Source organism: Catharus ustulatus, chromosome 9 (assembly GCF_009819885.2).
Source record: "Catharus ustulatus isolate bCatUst1 chromosome 9, bCatUst1.pri.v2, whole genome shotgun sequence".
Taxonomy (NCBI): domain Eukaryota; kingdom Metazoa; phylum Chordata; class Aves; order Passeriformes; family Turdidae; genus Catharus; species Catharus ustulatus.
In genome coordinates, this window is record NC_046229.1 from 18,666,380 (window position 1) to 18,685,574 (window position 19,195).

The 19,195-nt window shown below is 39.3% G+C and overlaps 2 protein-coding genes across 4 annotated transcripts in view; both read left to right on the forward strand.

The window, feature by feature from the left end:
- Positions 1-19,195, forward strand: part of TLCD4 (TLC domain containing 4) — a 21,486-nt gene continuing 2,291 nt past the window's right edge. The window contains exons 1-6 of one of the 3 annotated variants that reach the window (XM_033067045.1): positions 1-188; positions 5,161-5,326; positions 9,723-9,812; positions 12,639-12,697; positions 14,544-14,638; positions 16,516-16,589. In XM_033067045.1, coding sequence (XP_032922936.1) covers positions 5,172-5,326; positions 9,723-9,812; positions 12,639-12,697; positions 14,544-14,638; positions 16,516-16,589 — 473 coding nt within the window. In that variant the 5' untranslated portion in view covers positions 1-188; positions 5,161-5,171. Of the gene's footprint in view, positions 189-473; positions 561-1,053; positions 1,187-5,160; positions 5,327-9,722; positions 9,813-12,638; positions 12,698-14,543; positions 14,639-16,515; positions 16,590-19,195 lie in introns of those variants that run through there. The other 2 variants (XM_033067048.1, XM_033067046.2) reach the window with 2 other exon arrangements.
- LOC116999918 (holocytochrome c-type synthase) overlaps positions 16,567-19,195 on the forward strand; it is a 19,832-nt gene continuing 17,203 nt past the window's right edge. The window contains exon 1 of the mRNA XM_033067043.2: positions 16,567-16,589. The gene's annotated coding sequence lies outside the window, so the exon portion shown is untranslated. The remainder of the gene's footprint in view (positions 16,590-19,195) is intronic.

Genomic DNA, 19,195 nt, shown 5'->3' on the forward strand with positions numbered 1-19,195 from the left:
CGGAGGCGGCGAGCGGAGCGCGGCGGCAGGTGGCGGCGGCGGCTCGGCCCCTTTAAGGCTCCGGCTGCCGTAACCCGATCCCCGCCGGAGCATCCTGCGCCCGGGAAGGGCTGTCCCGTCCCCGACGCCGCGGGGAAGGCATGGAGGAGGAGGAGGCGGCGCCGCGGCCCCCGTAGCCCCGCTCCCAGGTGCGGCGGGCGGGGAGGGAAGGCGGTGGGGCGCGGAGAGGCCGGGGCTGGCGGGGCGGGGGCGGTGCGGCCCCGTTCCCCCGCCCCGCGGGGCTGTGCGGAGCGGAGCGGAGCGGCCCCTTCCCTCCCCGAGCGCGGGGCGCGCTGACAGCGCAGGGTGCGCGGGGCCGCCTCCTCCGCCGCGGCAGCGCCTGGCCGGCCGGAGCGAGCGCGGACGGTGCGCGCCGCTTGAGCCGCTCTGCCCGCGCTCCTGCCCGCTCTGCCCGCGCTCCTGCCCGCTCCTGGCCGCGCTCGTGTCCGCTCCTAGCTGCCCGCCGGGCGCCGCTCGGGGCCGGAGCGAGCGGCGGGCGCCGCGGTGCCCGGGACGCCGAGGTAATGCCCGGCTCGGGGGCAGCGTCCCTCGCGGTCAGCCTGGGCCCTCCGCGCCCACCGAGTCGGGGCGGGTTCCCTCTCGGGGCTCTGCGACTCCAGGCTGCCTGCGGGGCTTGGGGAGATTCGGTGAATGGTATCGCTGCGGCCGCCTCACCCTCAGTACCCTGGCAATATAAGAAGCGTGCTTTATCTGCCGGGTGCTTTGGTGTTCTAAGAGCAGAGAGCTGAGTGGAGTTTAAGTGTAAATAGCCTTAAGTAGAAAAGGGAACGGCTTAAGTGTGAGTAGCTTGAATTTTATTGTGTTTCTGCTTAACGCTGCTTACTGAGCTAAGTAAGATACCAAACGAATAGGAGCAACCAGTTAGAGCTAAGAGCCCAGCGAAGCTCCAGCACTGCAGATGTTTTGTTACTGGGCTTATTATAAAATGTGGAAACAGTCAGTAGTCCAGTGTTGCTCTCTGCAGATTGGTCTGCCAAGTTTTACAGCTATTGGATTTGGCTTTCAGTTTTAAGCGGATCAGGAGAGCACAGCACTTCATGCGATGTCCTGGTATCAGTAGCAGCTTTACGGTGTAATCTTGTTTGGAAATTGATCCAACTCATCTTGAAATCCAGCCTCAAAGAAAGTAAGGACTGTGGGCCTTAAACCTTGCACTGCATCTTCTTACTATGTCTTGTGGCTGTACTGTTATATGTCTTATTTTTATGATGTGAAAAATTGATTTGGAAACAGTAAGATGAGGAGAAGGTAGATGCTAAATGCTTTTGATGGTACAACACTTGATAACTTTCATGCTCCTTTATCCTCTTTCGTTAAGTGCCAACTTGTTTCTATCAGTAGTTCATAGTGTTATCATATTGGGGATGAATGGATATTGTTTTTCTTCTAAATTTTGTGTGGATACAGAATTGCAGGAAAGCCACTGCGTGTTAATAGCAAATGAAAACCAATATATTTTTAGCTCTCGCAGAGTATGATGACAAAACCTCTGTTATTAGCCTTTTCAAAGTTATTGAGTCAACAGAGTAATTTGAAATCACACTAGGCATGTAAGCAATACCTTGCTGAAAAAAGTTGTTTTCAAGTGTTTGGTAATGTTTATTTACCTAAAGACTCCATTGGAAAGCTACAAGAGTGAAGTTCTGATCATGTGTAGTTACTGTCTAACCAAATGGTTCAGACAGTTTTTTGGGTAAGCAAGGCAAATGCCAATGGTGAAGAACCAACCTGTATATTGTACTGTTTTTCCTGCATTACAAAGTAGTTACACTAAACCTCCTCCCCACCGAGCCTCCCATTAGCTCAAATCCCGTATCAGCTGACAGAACAGTAATCAATGACTATGCAGTTTGGGTGATAAAGTGTCTGCTCATACATAATCCACAGAGTTCTATATCTTGATCAGTCTTTGCTGTACAGCTACAAGATGATACTTGGAAAAAAACCCCACAGTGTAGTTGAAGCTGCCTGGCTTACTAACTTTGGCCACTGTCAAGGAAAATTGTGATCAGAAGCTAATTGTGCTTGTTTTAAGTCCATAAGCACAATGCAACAAGCTGTTTAGGTTCAGCAAAATAAATAATTTTTCTTGTAAATGAAAAGAAAATATGGTAAAAACCAGTCAGTTTTCATGTTAAACAGGATGCAGTTGAAAACAACCTAGAGATATGAGAAAATAACAACCTATAGATATGAGATAATGTTTATAGCTGAACACAAGTGAAACGCTGTTTTTACACCTGGTCCTTGAATTGAATTAAAAAACAATACTATTAATTGCTGAGGTAAAACATAAAATTATTCTGGACTTGGTAGTTACTATACTTAAACAGCATCTTGATAAGCATATGTGAAATCAGGCTTGCAAAACTTGAGCATCTGTGAGACCAACCACAGAGGCTTAGTGATTAATTTTTTTGTCTGCCTCTCTTCTCTAAAACCATCATACCTTTCTCCATCATTGGGCATCATGGTTCTGCATTTGCTGAGAGTCAGGTCATGCACTTTCCATGCTAGTACCTTTTTTAAAAATGGGTTCCCTCCACAGGCTCATTAGGAGAAACATTAGTCTTCTAATGCATTTCTTTCAAGGGATGCTTGCAAAGTTTATTTAATTCCATAATCTGTACTAAAATGAACACCTGTCAAAAGCTAAAACATTGCTTACCTAGTATAATCTTCTGGTACTAGGGAAACAAAACAAATCATAGTTTTCTCTTGTCCAAGAGATTGTTGGTGTCTTTAAAATGCAGAGATACTAGTCGTCACTGCAGATGAATAAAATGTAGTATCATGAGAATTGCAGTATTTTAGTCAAAAGGATGAAGTAGGTGTGGTTAATGCTCAGTGGTTTTGCTATTTTTCTGAAGAGAATTGTACTTAACTTGGATTTTGGCTTTCTTCATTAATTAACCCAATTGATTTTTTTTCCTTATGCGGTCCAAGAGAGGACTCGGTTGCTATAGATGAGATAATGTAATAACAAAGTTTTATTCCTTGGAGTTAGAATCTGGAACTGGACACTATACAGTGCTTCTCAGTGGGTTTAAACTGATAGATACTAAATCTTTTTATTCCTTCAAATGGTAAGGTTTTAGAAAATTGAGCTTAACACCCATTGTCTCTGGTATTTTACACTATGTGAAAAGGAGATAAAGTTTGGTTTGTGTTTTGTGTCTTCTTGGTCAGTGGAGGCAATTGGAGAAGTGTGTGGAGAATAGAGAATACTGAATATTCAGGATTGTAATTGCACTTGGAAGTTTTGGTAAACATTATGCAGGACTTACATGCTGCTGCACTAGAACAAGTCATCAGAAAACAATTGGAATCAAATTAGTTTATGTACACACTCTTCAGTACATTGCATCAAAGATTTTAATTTGGATTAAAAATGCATTTAGGAACTCAATCATCTGATCACTCCCTGTGATTTGTGTTGCATAGCTCTCCCAGAGCATGCAAGCTGGATTCCTTTTGGGTTCAGCTGGGCAGGAAGACAGACCTTAAGAGCACATCAAATATGTTCCAAGAATTGTGCTGTCCCTAGCACATAATTAAAGCTGGTCTGAAGTAAGCATTTGAAATCCACATGATAGAGGCAGGTTTCACTCAGCAAATCTGTTCTTATTTGTTCTGCATTCTGTTTTTATACACGTAGCTCTGTGGGTACTAGTCAGAGGAAGTTTTATTGTCTTCAGTTCTGGGAGAATAAACAGAAAAGAAAGAGATAGAGGGGGAAAGTTTGAGACCTTTGAACCTTCTACTTCTAAATCTTTGAAGATGAAAGTATATTTTTTCTAATCTACATGTTTCAATATACTCACTATTTACACCTCAAAGTAAGAATATTGAACTTAATTTTTAAAGAAGTTATTTTGTTATTATGATGGACTTTTTCCTCTATTTTTTCCTCTTGAAGTTCAAGTTTCTTACCATCTGCAATGCAGATACAATTTAAAAAATCTAAGGCATGTTCACTCATTCTGTGAAATCAAGGTGGACATAAATGTATTATATAATTGTAACACTTTTGCTGACCATTAAGTTGCTGTAGTAACATCCAATTATGCTGTCCTAAGAGTCTTCATTTTATTTTTAGATATTTTCTTAAGTAAAACTAAAATAAGTGATAGCAAGTTTTTAATAGGTATTTAAATAATTATTTAAATTTTTGAAATGAAGCCATTTGGCTTTTTTCCCCTTTCCAGTTCAACTTAATATAAATTGACATTTTTTGCATTTGTAACTTTGGCCAGCCTTGGAGTGTAAACCACTTCGCTGTCAAACTGAAGATGCATGACAGAAGTTTGTGGCTTCTGGGAAAATACCTTTCTGTGTTGCAAATACTGGCAACTCGGGGAAAATGACAGAAGCATTTAGAGACCAACACTTATGTTTGGAATTGTTTTGGTATTTAGACCTCATGAAACAGCTGAAGATCCAGACACTGAGAAGCCAAGTAGCTCTGATAATAGGAGACTTTCCTCTGAGTGTGAAAATGTGCCAAGGTTAGAGTTTTGTGAAGGAAGCTGGAATGTGACAGCCTGACTGTCACAGGGAGCAGCTCTGACTGAGCACAGTGTGAATTGACAACTACTGTCTCTGGAAGTGTACAAACAGAGCTGCAGCAAGGCTACTGCTTCTCTGGGCTGACCCAAAAACCTCTTTGCTGTGCTTACCTGATTCCATTGTTGTGTTTTAAAATCTTGTTGGCAGCAGTCAATCTGGCAATAGTGAAACAAGTTTTAACTTTGGAGGTTCTTGGGATGGGAGTGGAGGCAACAGAGGTGGTGGTTGCCGTGGTCGGTGGTCCTCACTGCACTTTCTGTGTAGATAAAATACATACAATTTTAGGCCACAAAAACATATAATATGCAAATGTTAAAAAAAATACAAAACCCAAACCAATTGCAACTTGTGTATCTAAAAGTTTGGGCATAATTTTATACTGTTAATGCTTAAGTAGAAACATTGAGCAGGTAGAAGTTTTTAGTGAATAATATTTCTGTTAATAAGTTTGCTGTCAAAAACACTTTCTGTGTTTGCTTAAAATAGTTAAATGGAGAATAGAGTGAAATTACCTTCTGTTTCTCTTCACAGGCTGAAGAACAATGGCTTCCTTCAGCAACCTGACTATTGGCATTGCTGTTGCCAGTTTTACTGTATTTCAGCTCCTGTTCCACTTTTTAAGTTCTTGGGTGTCAACACGAATAACACCTGGTTTTAAGAATCTCAGCCAAAAAAGGAAGATCGAATGGAATTCAAGGTAGAGTATTCAACAACAATTAATGACCTACCTAAAATCCTGGACACCTGAACCACCTGTGTGTGTATGTGTAAGACTGAAGAAAACCCTATTAGTTAAATTTGGTAAAGATCAGAGGGCTGACTCTAGGCACAGGACAAATAATGTGTATAAAATGTTGAGGCCCCTTCATGGAAACACAGCATTGCTAACACTTGTACATTGAATGCTTTGTTAGACAATGATGCCCAAGCGAAGGTCACTACAAAAATAAAACAGTGACTGGTGAGAGGTAATAAACTCAAGGGATGCTCTGAGATGCTTCTAGTAGAGAGAAAAAATTCCTTTCCATACTTGTCTGAAAATCAAAACTATTGCAATTTATTCTAAATCCCAGTGTATCTGTGGTTATGCTTTTGGGAGCAAAGCAGTTTGCTCTGTGTTCTCCTGGTGTTACTACACTACAAACTGTTTTATGTAGGTTAAGGTTTTCCAAGGAATTTAATGAAGCTTTGGTGTATTACTGAAGGGAGGTTCATGTGTATGTGGTTGGGGAAGGAGACTGCAGGAGGAGGAGGAGGGGGAAGCTCTAGCAGACACAGGGTGCACATGCAGGAAGGAGTTGTGGAAAGTCAGTCCTGAAACATTCCTCACTCCCTTTGTGATTCTGCGCTTCCATCAGTGGGATGGATGCACCTGCATTGCACTTGTCTCCTCAGATACAGGACTTGTAGAAACTTGTTTGACCCACGAGTCTTTTATGGCTATAAAGGAAGTATAGTAACTGAAAATGTGATGATCAATGAGGTTTTATTTGCAACATACTACTCTGAAATGGTGTATATAGTACACAAGGTTCTCCAGTTGAAATTAATTGGTACAGTATAACTTTGAATAGCCTATTATTTTTTCTGATGTTTCCCAAATTTAAAGCTCAAAAATGTGTACTGTATGATTGTCACAGCACTCAAAATGCATTAGTTGCATTTCTATTCCTCCTCAGTGCTGTTTAGTATCAGGTGGATACTTTTAAAGTTGTTTCCATTGTTCTAGGCAGCATTAGCAACTCAAATAGCCTTGCCCTTCCATTTGGCAAATGTCCACTTGCAGTGTTCTTAAAGGCACTATCTTGATTTCGGTTCCATCTTTGAATAATTACCAATCTGCCATAACAACTGTGCAGGATTCCAGTTCAGTATCAGTGCAGCTTAGGTTTATCTCTCTGTTGCAATTAACAATAGAAGCAGACAGGGAAAGTAAATTAAACTGTTTCCATGTGAAGCTGAATTATTGTCTATAAGCCACATCAAATGGCCTTTAATTGCATAATAGGCTTTATGAGAGCTTACCCCATGCCTGGTAGCACTATGCTGGTGTAGTGCTTTGCATAATAACATGAATTGTTTTACACATCACAAGTGTGCTGGAAATAAGCTGCTCCATAATCTCTGGGCTACTTTGAATTAAGGTGTTTAACTGCTCAACTTGATACTGTACCCCAGACTATGTCCTTTTTTACCTCTTTGCACATTGTTTTTCTTTGGGCTTGATAGCAGGATGTCGATGTTAGCACACAGATGGGTTGAGATCCTGGGCTTCATCCAGTTCAGGAGTTAGAAGGCATGAAGCACAAAGCATGGCTCATCAGCATCTTGTGGATGTTCTAACTGAGGAGGGCAAGAAGGGAAAGAAAGGCTAGCTGTGCTTGTGTTACTTCAGCTCTGCTAACCAAACACAGTGTTTTGTCACACTGCCCTGTCACTCCGGTATTGCAGCAGAATGAAGAGAGGCCTCAAGGAGTACCTTGCAAGTTCAGAGAATGCAGATGAGTATGTATTTATTCTGCAGGTAGAGACAGTTACTATGGCCCCAGTAAAATCAGTTGGTTTAATTTAAATTGTTTAAAAGTAGATGGTTGTTATTCTGTCCTGTATTGAGCTGGTGTAGGGAGTGCACACACAAATGATTCTGCTGGCAGTGCTAAGGAAACTGGCACAGAGGATGGTTATGCATTTTTATCAGCTCAGCTGGGTCTGGAAGAGGGCATCTGTCTCAAATGAGCTGTAGCATTGAAAATATATTGTTACAGTTTGGAAGGCTTTGTAATCAAGCATTTGAGCTGCAGCTCTTGACTGTATTTTCCATGCTGTCAGTTTGTTCATTCTGACCTTCCAAGAATTATGAACCAATAAAGTAATTGCTTCTGGCATCTAAAGTATGTGGACACTCAAATTGAGTTAAAAACTGTATTTGGTCACACATGTAGTATAACTCTTCAAGTTGTTGTGCATATACTCCTGTCACCTCTCCTCTGCTTTTACTGCTATTAAGTAGTTGTGGAAAAAAAATCTATTCAGTAATAAAGGAGCAAGTCTGCAACCTAGCATTGCAGCTTTTTTTGTTTGCAGCTTAATAAGGAGTTAAAGGATGCAAGCTTTGAAAAAAAAATTCAAGGAAATGCACAGAGCTTGATAGCTTGACCTAGATTCCTTATTAAAATGGGCTGTTGTACTATTTCCCTTCTGCCCCATCTTGTATGGAGAACCTTCAAAGTCCAGAGCTAAGGAGGAAATCTACTGCTTTTTCTTTTATTTCACCCCCATTAAGTGCTCTGCTTGTGTATAGCTTGTATTCTAAACACTAAGGTTCAGATAAACAGCCTCTTCAAAGACAAATTGCAACTGTAGGCTAATGAGCTATATTTTAGGACAAATTTTCCTTTTTTCAGCGTTATCCTCTCCTCAAGTTCAAAAATTCCAGGTATTTCTTAAACTTTGATATTGCATGCTCTGCTTTGTTTTTAAAAAGAAAGAAAAGTTCCTATCATTTTAAATCATGTGTTACAAGAGTAGACCTTTTAATTAAAATATTAATTATCATTAAAATTCGGATAATTAAATTTTCTTTCTTTGTTAAGAGAGGGCAGAAGTGCAGCCTGAGCTGTAATGATTATTAATTATTCTCATCCAGTTTTTGACTACTCATATTATACTAATCTCCATTCATTTTCTGGAATACTATTGAAAAAGCTGCTGAAAAGAGCACAGTGACACTTGAAACAAATTGTAAATACAGTCTCTTTTATGAAAAGTTACAGAATCTTCTACTGCCAGTAGATAATAATATAACTTCTGTAAATGGAGTAGGGATTATAACCTCTTTCTTTGCAAAGTCTTCTGCAGGAAGTAAAATATTTTCTTCAAATCTTGCATGGTAGAGCTTAGACTCCTGAGAGTGCCTTAAGGATATCTAAAATATTAATGACTTCCAAATACATGTATTCAATATGTACAAAGACAAGAATAATGACTAACAGCATCTGTGCATTTGTGTGTATATTGTTGGTGCTGTGAATATGGTGTGAAGTGTTTCCAATCACACAGCACTGAACTTCTCATCTTTCAAACAGTCTCTGTGATTCGCTATGGATATTTTTTTTCCTAGTTATACTTGGAAAGCAGACAGTAGCTACCCAGTATTGGGTGCAGCTTATAGTGGTGTTAAACCCATGGCTAGAGCAGGAAGGTTACACACTTTGGACCCAGGCCCATTGCATTGTTCTACCTTCCAAGAATACATGTGGACTGAAAGGGCAGGAATGGCCCTGGCCTGTGTGCTGGCAGAAACCCTACTGGGGCTTCTGTAAATAGATTTTTCTCCATAAGTGCATGCTTGTTAACATGCAGAGTTTATCTACACTGTGCATACAGCCTGTAAACTGGAGACTGTTGTATTTGGGGAAAAAATGCAGGTAGGGACAAGGGAAGTTTGATTACTGTGACTTTTATATTTCCCTTGTCTGATACAAAGGTGCTAATTGATATAAACCTGTAGCTTTTATACCTTGGGCACTCAGCTACAAACTCCTGTTATACGAGTTTTCTCTTTGAAAACCAGAATCTACTTCAAATGCACTAGAAATTCTATCTGAAGCTTAGGATTTTTCATTTAATGCCACCTTCCAAACCCAAACTACACTTGCTGTAGGTCTTTTAATTTGGTGCCTGAAAGGGGAAACCTGCTGTTTCAGGACTCCCAGGCTTACATGTATGAAATTGCATACACATTTTCCAGCAAATGGGACAATACAGAAAACATTTTTTAGAGAGCTAGATGTCATACTGTCTTTAAAGATTCATTAAAATACGGGATAATTGGAGGAAAATTTAGTTCTCCATTACTATTAAGATTCTACTTTGTATCTAATATCAGCAATCCCACCCAATCGAATAGATTACTTCTTTTTGACTGTTTTTTCCTTGCCTAAGTGGTTGGGTGTAGCATAGGGAACAGATGATTGTCTTCCACAGAAGTATCTGGATGCAGTTGAGAATGCCTTTGGAAACATTCTAGCTTAAGCACAGTATGGGAAGTTGTGAATGGCAGTACCTCCTTGTGACTGTGATCTCTTTTCCAGGACAGTGTCCACATTCCACGCCTTGGTGGTTGGAGGGTTTTGCCTATATATTTTATTGTACGATGATGCTGTTAATGCTGACCCTCTCTGGTAAGGCATGTTACATATATGTTATGGTTGCACAATAAAATTATGTAATTGAGAAGGAAAAAAAATCCTGCAGTGTATTAAGTACTGAATGAGTGTTTCGTTTTCCATTAAAATATCCAGTTGTGTTCATTTTTGTCTGTACTATTTGAAAATTTGATAACTATTGTGTCAGTATTAATGGCTTAGTTCAGTGTGTCTCTGTGAAGTGGAATAATAAAATACAAGCAATTGATTTGAAATAGCATATTAAATTACTAAAGAATAAACTGTAACTATCAGTCAGTATGACTGAAATTCTGCTGTTTACAGCAATCATTTTGAAGTAAAATTGAAAAGCTGTAGCAGATCTGAACAGTGTATATCTGTGTGAAAGCTCTCCATTGAACCCTGCACAGGGTTTGGGCTCAATGGAGAGGGAGTGTGGTATTGCTGTCAGGTAATACATGAAAACAGATGGAGTAGATTGTAACAAACACTGGAGCATTGATAAGCTCCAGGGAAGCATCAGCTCACAATGTGTGTAACATTTTTTGATGTCTTGGACTTCTCATAAAACTTCTTTTTCTGTATGTACTAGAGACTAACATAGATGATGCAGAAATTGTTTTTGTGGTGGTGAGAATCACATGGTAGAACATGTGGAGGTGGTAGAGATCAGATAAGGAGAGGGAGAAGACGTAAATAATAAGTGGATTAAGTTGTAGCTTCATAGTAGTACAGGCTCTTTCTTATGACTGTTCAGTCATTACAGTTTTTCAGGTTTGATGTTTGATTAGCGTTTTATATGACTCTGTATCTGCAAAAAGTTTGAAGAAGGTCAGTCACATGGACTTTTGTTTGTTCTATCTGCCTGTTCATGTGTCATTCATTTGTCACACATACCTCCTTAGCAATCACCAAAGAGATAGTTCTTCCCATTTGCTTATTCAAGTCACTCCCTGTTTGTCATTCTGGGCTCTTGCTTGCATCAAAACTGGCCTGCAAACATCAGGGCTTATTAATTCCATTCCACCTTCTGTTCAAGGAGATAGTCAGGAAATCTGGAAGATTTTAGACTAAATTCCAAGTGCTCCATTTATTGAGAATAGTTTGGAATTCTAACATGATCTCTTCTTGAAGGGATGTGACAGATGGACAGTACAGCCATTTATGTTGTTGAAATGTTGGTTTAGAAAGCCTAAGGAAATTTTGATGCACAGTGACCATCTCTGGGAAAAAAAGAAGTGAAGTGAACCATTCCCTGTCCCATCCAGTTAAGTCCTGTCTACCATTGTCCAGGAACCAATTTTATATCCTCAGTCCTTTGCACATTCTCTGGAGAATATGAAGGCTCTTGAGCACAGGCTTAGTCTTGGTGGTGATGTGCTGAAGTGTGTTGGGACCCCTTAGAAGTTTGGTTATGATGCTGCAGCTGGGAGCTCTCACATGAGAGCTCTATGTAAAGAGTTTCTGCTAAAGTTATGAGAATATATCTGTCTATATGTCTAAACCTAAAGAAGCACTCAGCCCACAACGTATGTAGCTCATGAAATCAAGTTTTGAAGTCATGGAAAAATGTTCCCATTTCAAGCTGTATTTAAAAGAACTTCTATGGCCAATCTTAAGCGATGGAGTGACTTCCAGACTCTCCTGGTAATGACTTTTCTTCATCTAACAGCAGAATTCCTGTTTTGCGAGTCCTATTTTCCTGTAAACTACCCTCTCACTGAGGGGAACAGTTCGTTTTAGACACTAAGAAAGCTTTACAATTTAGTGATCAGATTGTAATAATACAGGAAATCTCTGCACTGCTCCATTCTAGTAGGATTAAGAAAAAATAGTTAAGTAATAGCATTTTGCTGTGTTCTGGCTGAGGCGGACTTTGTATTGGGGTTGGCTGTAAGTACAGTTAGATTCCTTTTGTCTGGAATGGTTTATAACAAGGATTGCTTTCACAGCTTGTCTTGAGCAGTCGACATTTTAGGGATTTGTTGACTTCTCACTTGAAACTCAATTCATATTTGCACAAAATATAGCTAGATTAGTTGCACAGCTTAATTTAAAAATTAAGTTACTATCCTTATGCCAAGGAAAAAAGACTTGCTTATCTGACTCAAAGTAGGAATGCATAGAGTACAGTGGAGGGAAGAACAAACATTGCTTGCTGAAATGTGGATGCTTCCCTTTCTGGAGCTGTATTCACAAGTTTGGGTTTGTTGAACATTCTAGAGGAACTGAAGCTGTGTGTGTGCTACTAAGAGCTTTGCCTGCTGAATGTTTGGCACCAAAAGGGAAGGGATAGAAGGTGTGGAAACTACTCTGAAAAGCATTTCTGCTCAAAGCTTCTTTGGCTTCAGAGAACTGGCAAATAATTCCTTTCCTGTGTCCTACTCTGTTTATCCCTATAAACATCCATCTGATTATGAATATGAAAAGCACCAGCTGAACAAGATATTTTTGTCATCCTTACCAAAATTTTAGCACTGGCAGAAAACAAAAATGGAGACTGTCAGTTAAAGGGCTAAGAGACAGCAACTGGGCTGTTCTCTTTTATCCTCAGGTTCCTGAGAAGCCAGCACAGTGCTTGCTGGGTTTCAGTCAAATCTCTAGCAAGGCTCTTGGGGCAGTTTTTGTGCGAAGGCAGGGGTTGATCCTGATTAGGGTAGTTAGTAGGTGTCCTGTATCTGGGTGGAAAAGGAATCCACTTTTCTTATTAGGACCCTTCTTAACTAAATGGCATAAGCTCTCGCTAATGAGCCAAGAATAATGTGTTCTGCTGGCATTGTTTGAGATGTGTATGTTCTTTGCAAATTAGGCTGTAACTATGTATTTTTGGTATGTTTACAGGGGTGACCCTTCAATTGTGAAGCTGAATATTGCTATTACCACAGGCTACCTCATTTCTGGTAATTATGCAACGTGTGTATAACATGCATGACCTGTTTATTTATATTGAGTCATTATATCTATGTGTTTATCCTGAGCCACTGTGGTGAAAATGTGATATATGCATGCAATGCAGTTTCTACTGTGGCTTTTAAAATTGCTGATGGATTTGTGGGTTGTGGTGAAATCACAGGATCTTGCTAGCAGATGTGAAAGATGGAAATGCCACTGTGTGGCTTTGTGATGGTTTGATGTGCAACCACCAGCTCCAGCTCAGTTTTGTCCTTTGGCCAATTGAGAAGGTGTTAGAGCAGTGCCCTTCACTCTCTTCATGGTGCCTACAACTCATAGCTCTTCCATCTTGTGTTTCTTCCTGTGACCTCTGAATGCTGGCAGAAGAATTTTAGTAACCCACAGTACAAGCTGAGGCAAATGATGCCATAGGATCCTGCCTGACCATTTTTTAGTCTCACTTTTAGCTAAAATTCAGTCGTGTATAAAACATGGAAAGTTTTAATTATTTACTTTGTATATTATTTATTCCTACATATGTTTTATGTTCTAAATTTTGTTGTTAACTGAAATTGGCATGAGAATTTTGCTACAAAATGCTTTCCAGCTTTCTTTTATGTTGTGTGGGGATAATACTGGTTTATCAAAGCAAAAACTTGTAACTTGGACTATTTTCAGTGAAAACTGCTCATGTTAGGATGAAGTCTCTGGTCAGAGACTTGGCCACAGCCTTGGTTATCTCCTGCTAAATTTCTCAGCCCAATGGAAGTGATAATCTGGTGATCAGCATACTCTGTTAAACTGGGCATTACTTTGTGTCTGGGTTTTTTCATAGCTTCAACTGCCGTGTTTAAATTCATCAGTATCTATTTTTGAATAATTATACATTAAACTTTCATTATGAATTAATGAATGCCTTTGAACAGGCATCTCAACCGGACCGCTCATTCTGTCTCACTTCCCTATATAGTGGATGTTTAATTATTAATAGGAAGTGAGCAGCTATGTCAGATGATGTAGAGCCCTGCCTGAGGACAGCTAATATTAAAGAGATCAAGGCACGCACTGGACTTAAGAAAGGCACAGGGGTAAAGTCTTTGATTTGGAACCTTGGTCAATAATATTCCTGTCCAAAGTACTTGTTTGCAGAAAGTAGGGGCAGAAGCTGCTCACTCCAGTACAGAGAACAAAATCTTCTGAATTCTCAGACCATCTTGGAGAAGAAAGATGATATGGTTGTTGTTGGTTTTTGTTCATTTTATGTTAAAGCTTTCTTTTTAAAACTAACTTGGGTCTGCTATATCACTTTTGCAGTAATTACAACATTGGGATTTAATAAAGCAAATATGCTTCTTATTCCAAATACCTCTTGCAAAATATTTTTGGTAAATGGTTCCAAATTTGCTAATATACTTTTTTTGATTCAGAGGTTCTCCATGATAGAGCCCTGCATTTGTTGCACGTATTTGTATGTTTGCTATGCCCCCTAGAGACCTGCCTTTTTTTTTTTCTAAATGTAATTTGTTCCAGATTTTTGGAGTCATAAGTGTGAAGTCACTATGAGATTCAGGATCCACCTTTTCCTTTCAAAATACTTCAGCTAAAGTTATTTAATCTGTATTTCCACTGATGTGGAAAGTAATAATTTATGGAAATTGTTGGGAGAATACAGTTTCCTAATGCTTTGACTGAAGTAAAGGCTTTAGGATGAAGATATTATCTTCAGAGATCATTAATTCAGAGGGTTTCTACTGATGCCATATCTTGGTATATTTCTAAAACTTAGAGAAATTACTCTGAAGTCAATGATTGTATAATAAATAGTTCTTTATAGTCATTTCTCTTCTCTTGTAGATCTGTTGCTTATTATTTTCTACTGGAAGGCAATTGGTGATAAATTTTTTGTAATACATCACTTGGCAGCTCTGTATGCTTACTATTTTGTACTGGTAAGTGCTGTATTTTCTTGTTACATAAGCAGATGAGATTAAAGAAACAGCTTTTATAGACCTCGCTTAAAGCTGAAAAAAATTTTCACTGGTTCATGAAAGGCATACTTGGAATTGTTATTTTAAAATATTTTAATCAGTTATTTGTGGTAAATGCATGCCTTTTCAATGTTACACTCCAACAGAAATGTGTAACTTCAAACTTAAAAACCTTTCTCAGCTTTTGCTGTGAAGAGACTTTGACAGAAAGGCTTTTCATATTATTATAGAACAGGACTTTAAATAAAACCACAAACTTGAATATTTAGTTGGAAAGTTAGAAGGAAATGGTTTCAAGTGGTTATGTTCTGCTTCTGTCTCCCAGGTAACAAGTGACAGGATGAGGGGAAATGTCCACAAGCTGTGCCAGGGGAGGTTTAGTTTGGATAGTAGGAAAAATTTCTGCACTGAAAGAGTGGTCAGGCAAGTGTTCAGGGAAGTGGTGGAATCACCATCCCTGGAAGTTTGACAGGTGTGTGGATGTGGCACTTGGAGATATGGTTTAGTGATGAGAATACAGAGCACAGTTAATGATTAGACTTGATCTTGAAGGTCTTTTCCAGCCTTTATGATGATTTCCCTGCCCACTGTGAATCCCAGGCTTTTAATATTAAAAGTGTTGAGATGCCAGATTACTGTCAGATTTCCCATGTAATGGTTTAAAGGAGCTGAAGTACACTGACAAATAAATACTCTGTTTCTGGTTGAAGATAATTAAATGTACTAATATTATCATGGATGAAAGTTAATTAGAGCTGAAGCTTAGATAAATGAAAATACCACTACCAAAGCTAATTCCCCATGCAGAAAATTCATTAGTTGTTTCTGGAGGAAACAGAAAGCATAATAATGGAGCTTCTTTAAAAGCATTTGTTGCTATGTGGATATAGCTGTGCCTGTGGATGTCAGTGTGTTGCTCTCAGTCTGTTCTCTTCCGAGAAAGTTACTTAAGTATGCTATTTCCAAATTGCCTTTTGAGGATAGGAAAGAATTTAATTAAACACACAGACTTTCTGTTTGGTGTAGTGCAAGCTGACATGAAAAGCTTGAAGTAGTGGGCATTTGCTTGCTTGGTGGGGGAAAGAGGAATCATGACACACACTCCATAGGTTGTTCAGGAAACCTACTGAAATTAAAAAACCCTTTTTAAATCTCTACATCTGCAAGCTGCTGCTTTCCCAGCAATTGTGTAAGTGGGTACTGTTTCCAGCACAACCTATTGATAAGACAGATCAAAGGCCGTGCTGTGTCACCTGGAGGAAAGAGCTCAGCTGGAGGAGGTGTGGTGTGGATGTGCCCCATGGAGGAGCTGGGCACAGCAGGCGCCTGGCAGAGCTGCTGGCAAGGGCCACCCCTGCCCCCTGCAGGAGGGAAGAAAGGGCTTCATGTGCCCTTCCTGCTGTCAGATAAGAGCTGAGAATTCATCTTTGCTTTGGTAAAATAGGATCCTGAAACAAGGTGGGGACATTTTTCTTCAGCATATGGTGTTTCTGTTTGGGCTCGTTTAAACGTTGAAAAATCAAAAATATTTATAATTCTTTCAGACAGTAATGCCATTATGATAATTAGTGATCTATGACTACTTGTGCAAGTCTCTCTAGTTAGCTTTTCATGGTCATTTAAGTAAGAAGCTACTGATTGGAGATACCTGAAGGACAATTGCAGCTTTTGTGATAAAACTTGCTTTGACAATGCAAGAAAGGTGGCCACAGCTGGCAAAACTCAGTTTGATTAAAGAAGTTGAGGTGATGTATTGTTTTGTGTATACTTAAAGATTCAAATGACAATTTCACATCTACATTGTTGATTTTTGTATGTCTGTTTTGTTTTCTAACCAGAGCAAAGGTCTGCTGGCTTATTTTGGAAACTTCCGTCTCCTCGCAGAGTTCTCCACTCCTTTTGTCAATCAGCGGTAAGTGGTGAGGGAGGTTTTCCATTGTTCTTCTAAAATTAATCTGCATTACTATTTCTGTCATTTAGGAAGTCTTTTTATAGTTGTCTAATGTCTGCTGAGAGGGAATTTATATATATTGAGCTAAGGATTACTATATGAAAGTCTTTTTTGCAATGAAAACTTTTTGCAGCTGTAGATGCAACAGTATAACTGTATTCACCCCCCAAGTTCCTTTTTAGATTAGACCAGGCTTGGTTTGAAATGCCAACTTCTTTATGAAAATACCAAACAAAAAATTCACCAATAAAATATTCTTTATTAACTTTTGTATATTCATTTAATTTTTATAATAAAGTCATCTTCAATATGGATATTTTTTCTTGGTGTCATGGATGAGGAAAAGAAGTGAGATAATATTGTCATCAGAAACCTAGAATGGAATTGCACTGCACTGTATAATTTGAAGTTTGTTTTCCAATATTCCATGCATGTAGATCAATATTAATATATGCATATGAATATCTAGAATAATATACATGTATATTCTTTGATTTAAAAAATAGTTCTGCAAGTTATTTTGAGCACATGAATATCTCTGACGTGATTGATCTTCACACCTGTGATTAAAGAAAGGGGCAGAAACTTATCCTGCAGAGCTCAGAGTCAAAGCCTGCCCTGGCTGCTGGTTCAAGTGTTTTTGCCTGATTTGCTGCTGTATCAGAAAAGGAGGCTGATAATGCCACATACTGCAGCAAGGGGAGAGCTGTTGTTGGAGCTTGGTGCTGTGGGGAGGGTGGCCTCTCTCCTTACTCTGTAGCCACCAGGACACAACTGGGGGTGGGATTTGCCCCAGAAAGACCTCACCTCAGGTGAGGGGCTTTGCTACAAAGCAGGGCTGCAGTCTTCTCTTCCTCCAATTTTTTGCAAGGTAGGATGAGAACTTTCAGTGTTTCAGATGCCTTTTTCTTAACCATGCGTTTTGGGGTGTATTTCTGCTTTACTGCTTCTGCATGTGTGACATCTGTTTTCTTTGCCAGATGTCTGGTAGACAAAGGATAAGGCAAATAGGAACTATTCCTCCTGCAGCCAGGCTATTGCCCATTTCTGCATTGTGACTGTAATCTCTGAAGTGTTTTATGATACTGTAGCATTCCTCAGAGCTCTTAGGAATAAAAAAGATTGTGCTGTGGTTCCTTTTGAACGTTTGTTTGGTAAGCTGGAACTTACAGGAGGACAGGGTGGGATAATGGAGTTCTCCAGAGGCTGCTGCCCTCTGCCCCAGTGCAGTGAGTGGGAGATATCAGTCTGTTGTAGCCTGTGCTCTGTGTACACAGAGAAACTAAAGACTAAACAAACACTTCATCAAACTTAATGAAGAAAAAGGGTTTCTATTGATATTTATGTCCTAGTGAATGGCTTTTGTCCCAGCTTCTACCAAGATGTCATCCTGGGTTCAGGGGGATTCCTACACTCATGCTCACCTTTCAGACTGTGGCATTAGAAAGAATTGTGGTGCATCAGGCTATTAAAAGTAATTTATGTTACACTTTTAAAATGCCTATGGTGAGATTATGGGTCTTTGAATACTGACATTTAGCATTCTCTCAAAAAAGCAGAAATTGCTGCAGAAGATAATAAAGGGGATAATAAGGGATGTCATCTCATTAGTGCATGATTTTTTTTCCATTAAATTTGAAATGAATCAGACCCATAAGAAAGTAAGTAGTGGATAATGATAAAGACTTACATTATGTTTCTTGTTTGCATTCTTAGTCTACCAAAAGAGCTCCTATTAAAATATAAAAAGATATTCTAATCTTAGAACTGTCTGTGTATTTCCTGTCTGTGTTGTTAGGGATCTCTAATTGGAGGTTGTCTCCATGCCAAGCACTTAGATCTTTCAATGTTAGTATTAGCATTTATGCAATTAATTCTGGACTGCGTGGGTAAAATTGTAATGGTAAGTGTTATTTACAGACTTTTATTTTTTAATTTGCTGAGAAAGGGAAGTTGCTAAACAGATGTCCAATTACCTATACTGGCACATTGCAGTATGGTTGAAACCCATTTTTTACATTACTTTTTGATTCTGCATTGTATATATCATTAAAAGTAAAGGCTTTGGTTGTTGATCTGACCCAAACATACCAGGTCTTTCTCGTCATCGTGTCATTAAGTGTTTCTGTGGTGAGGCATCCTGCTTCTGGGCTGGACTGCCACCTTCAGTGCCTGGATTTAATTGTCCTGCTTGCATGCTTAATGAATTTCTAGAATATTTCTGTTAGAGCTGGGTATCTGGAAAAATCTTCTTAGTGTAATTATAATTACCTAGGTTGTAATCTGTAGGTAATTAAATTAAAAATTACTTTTAAAACAGGTTTAAAACTGCTTTTTGTTAAATAATTTTAGCCTTGTATCTTATTGAAGAAAAACTGATTATTTCATTGTCTTCGTCATCCCCCATTATGAGTGCAGTGATTTAAGTTATTTTGCTCTGGTCCTGGCTGCCATTGCCGCACAAATTTTACTCGTTTATTCTGGTTTAAGTGTGAATGACAGGGGATTAGAGGATTTTATTGTTCCTTTTCAACCTTCAGGTTCTGTATGCTAAGCAATAAATAAGT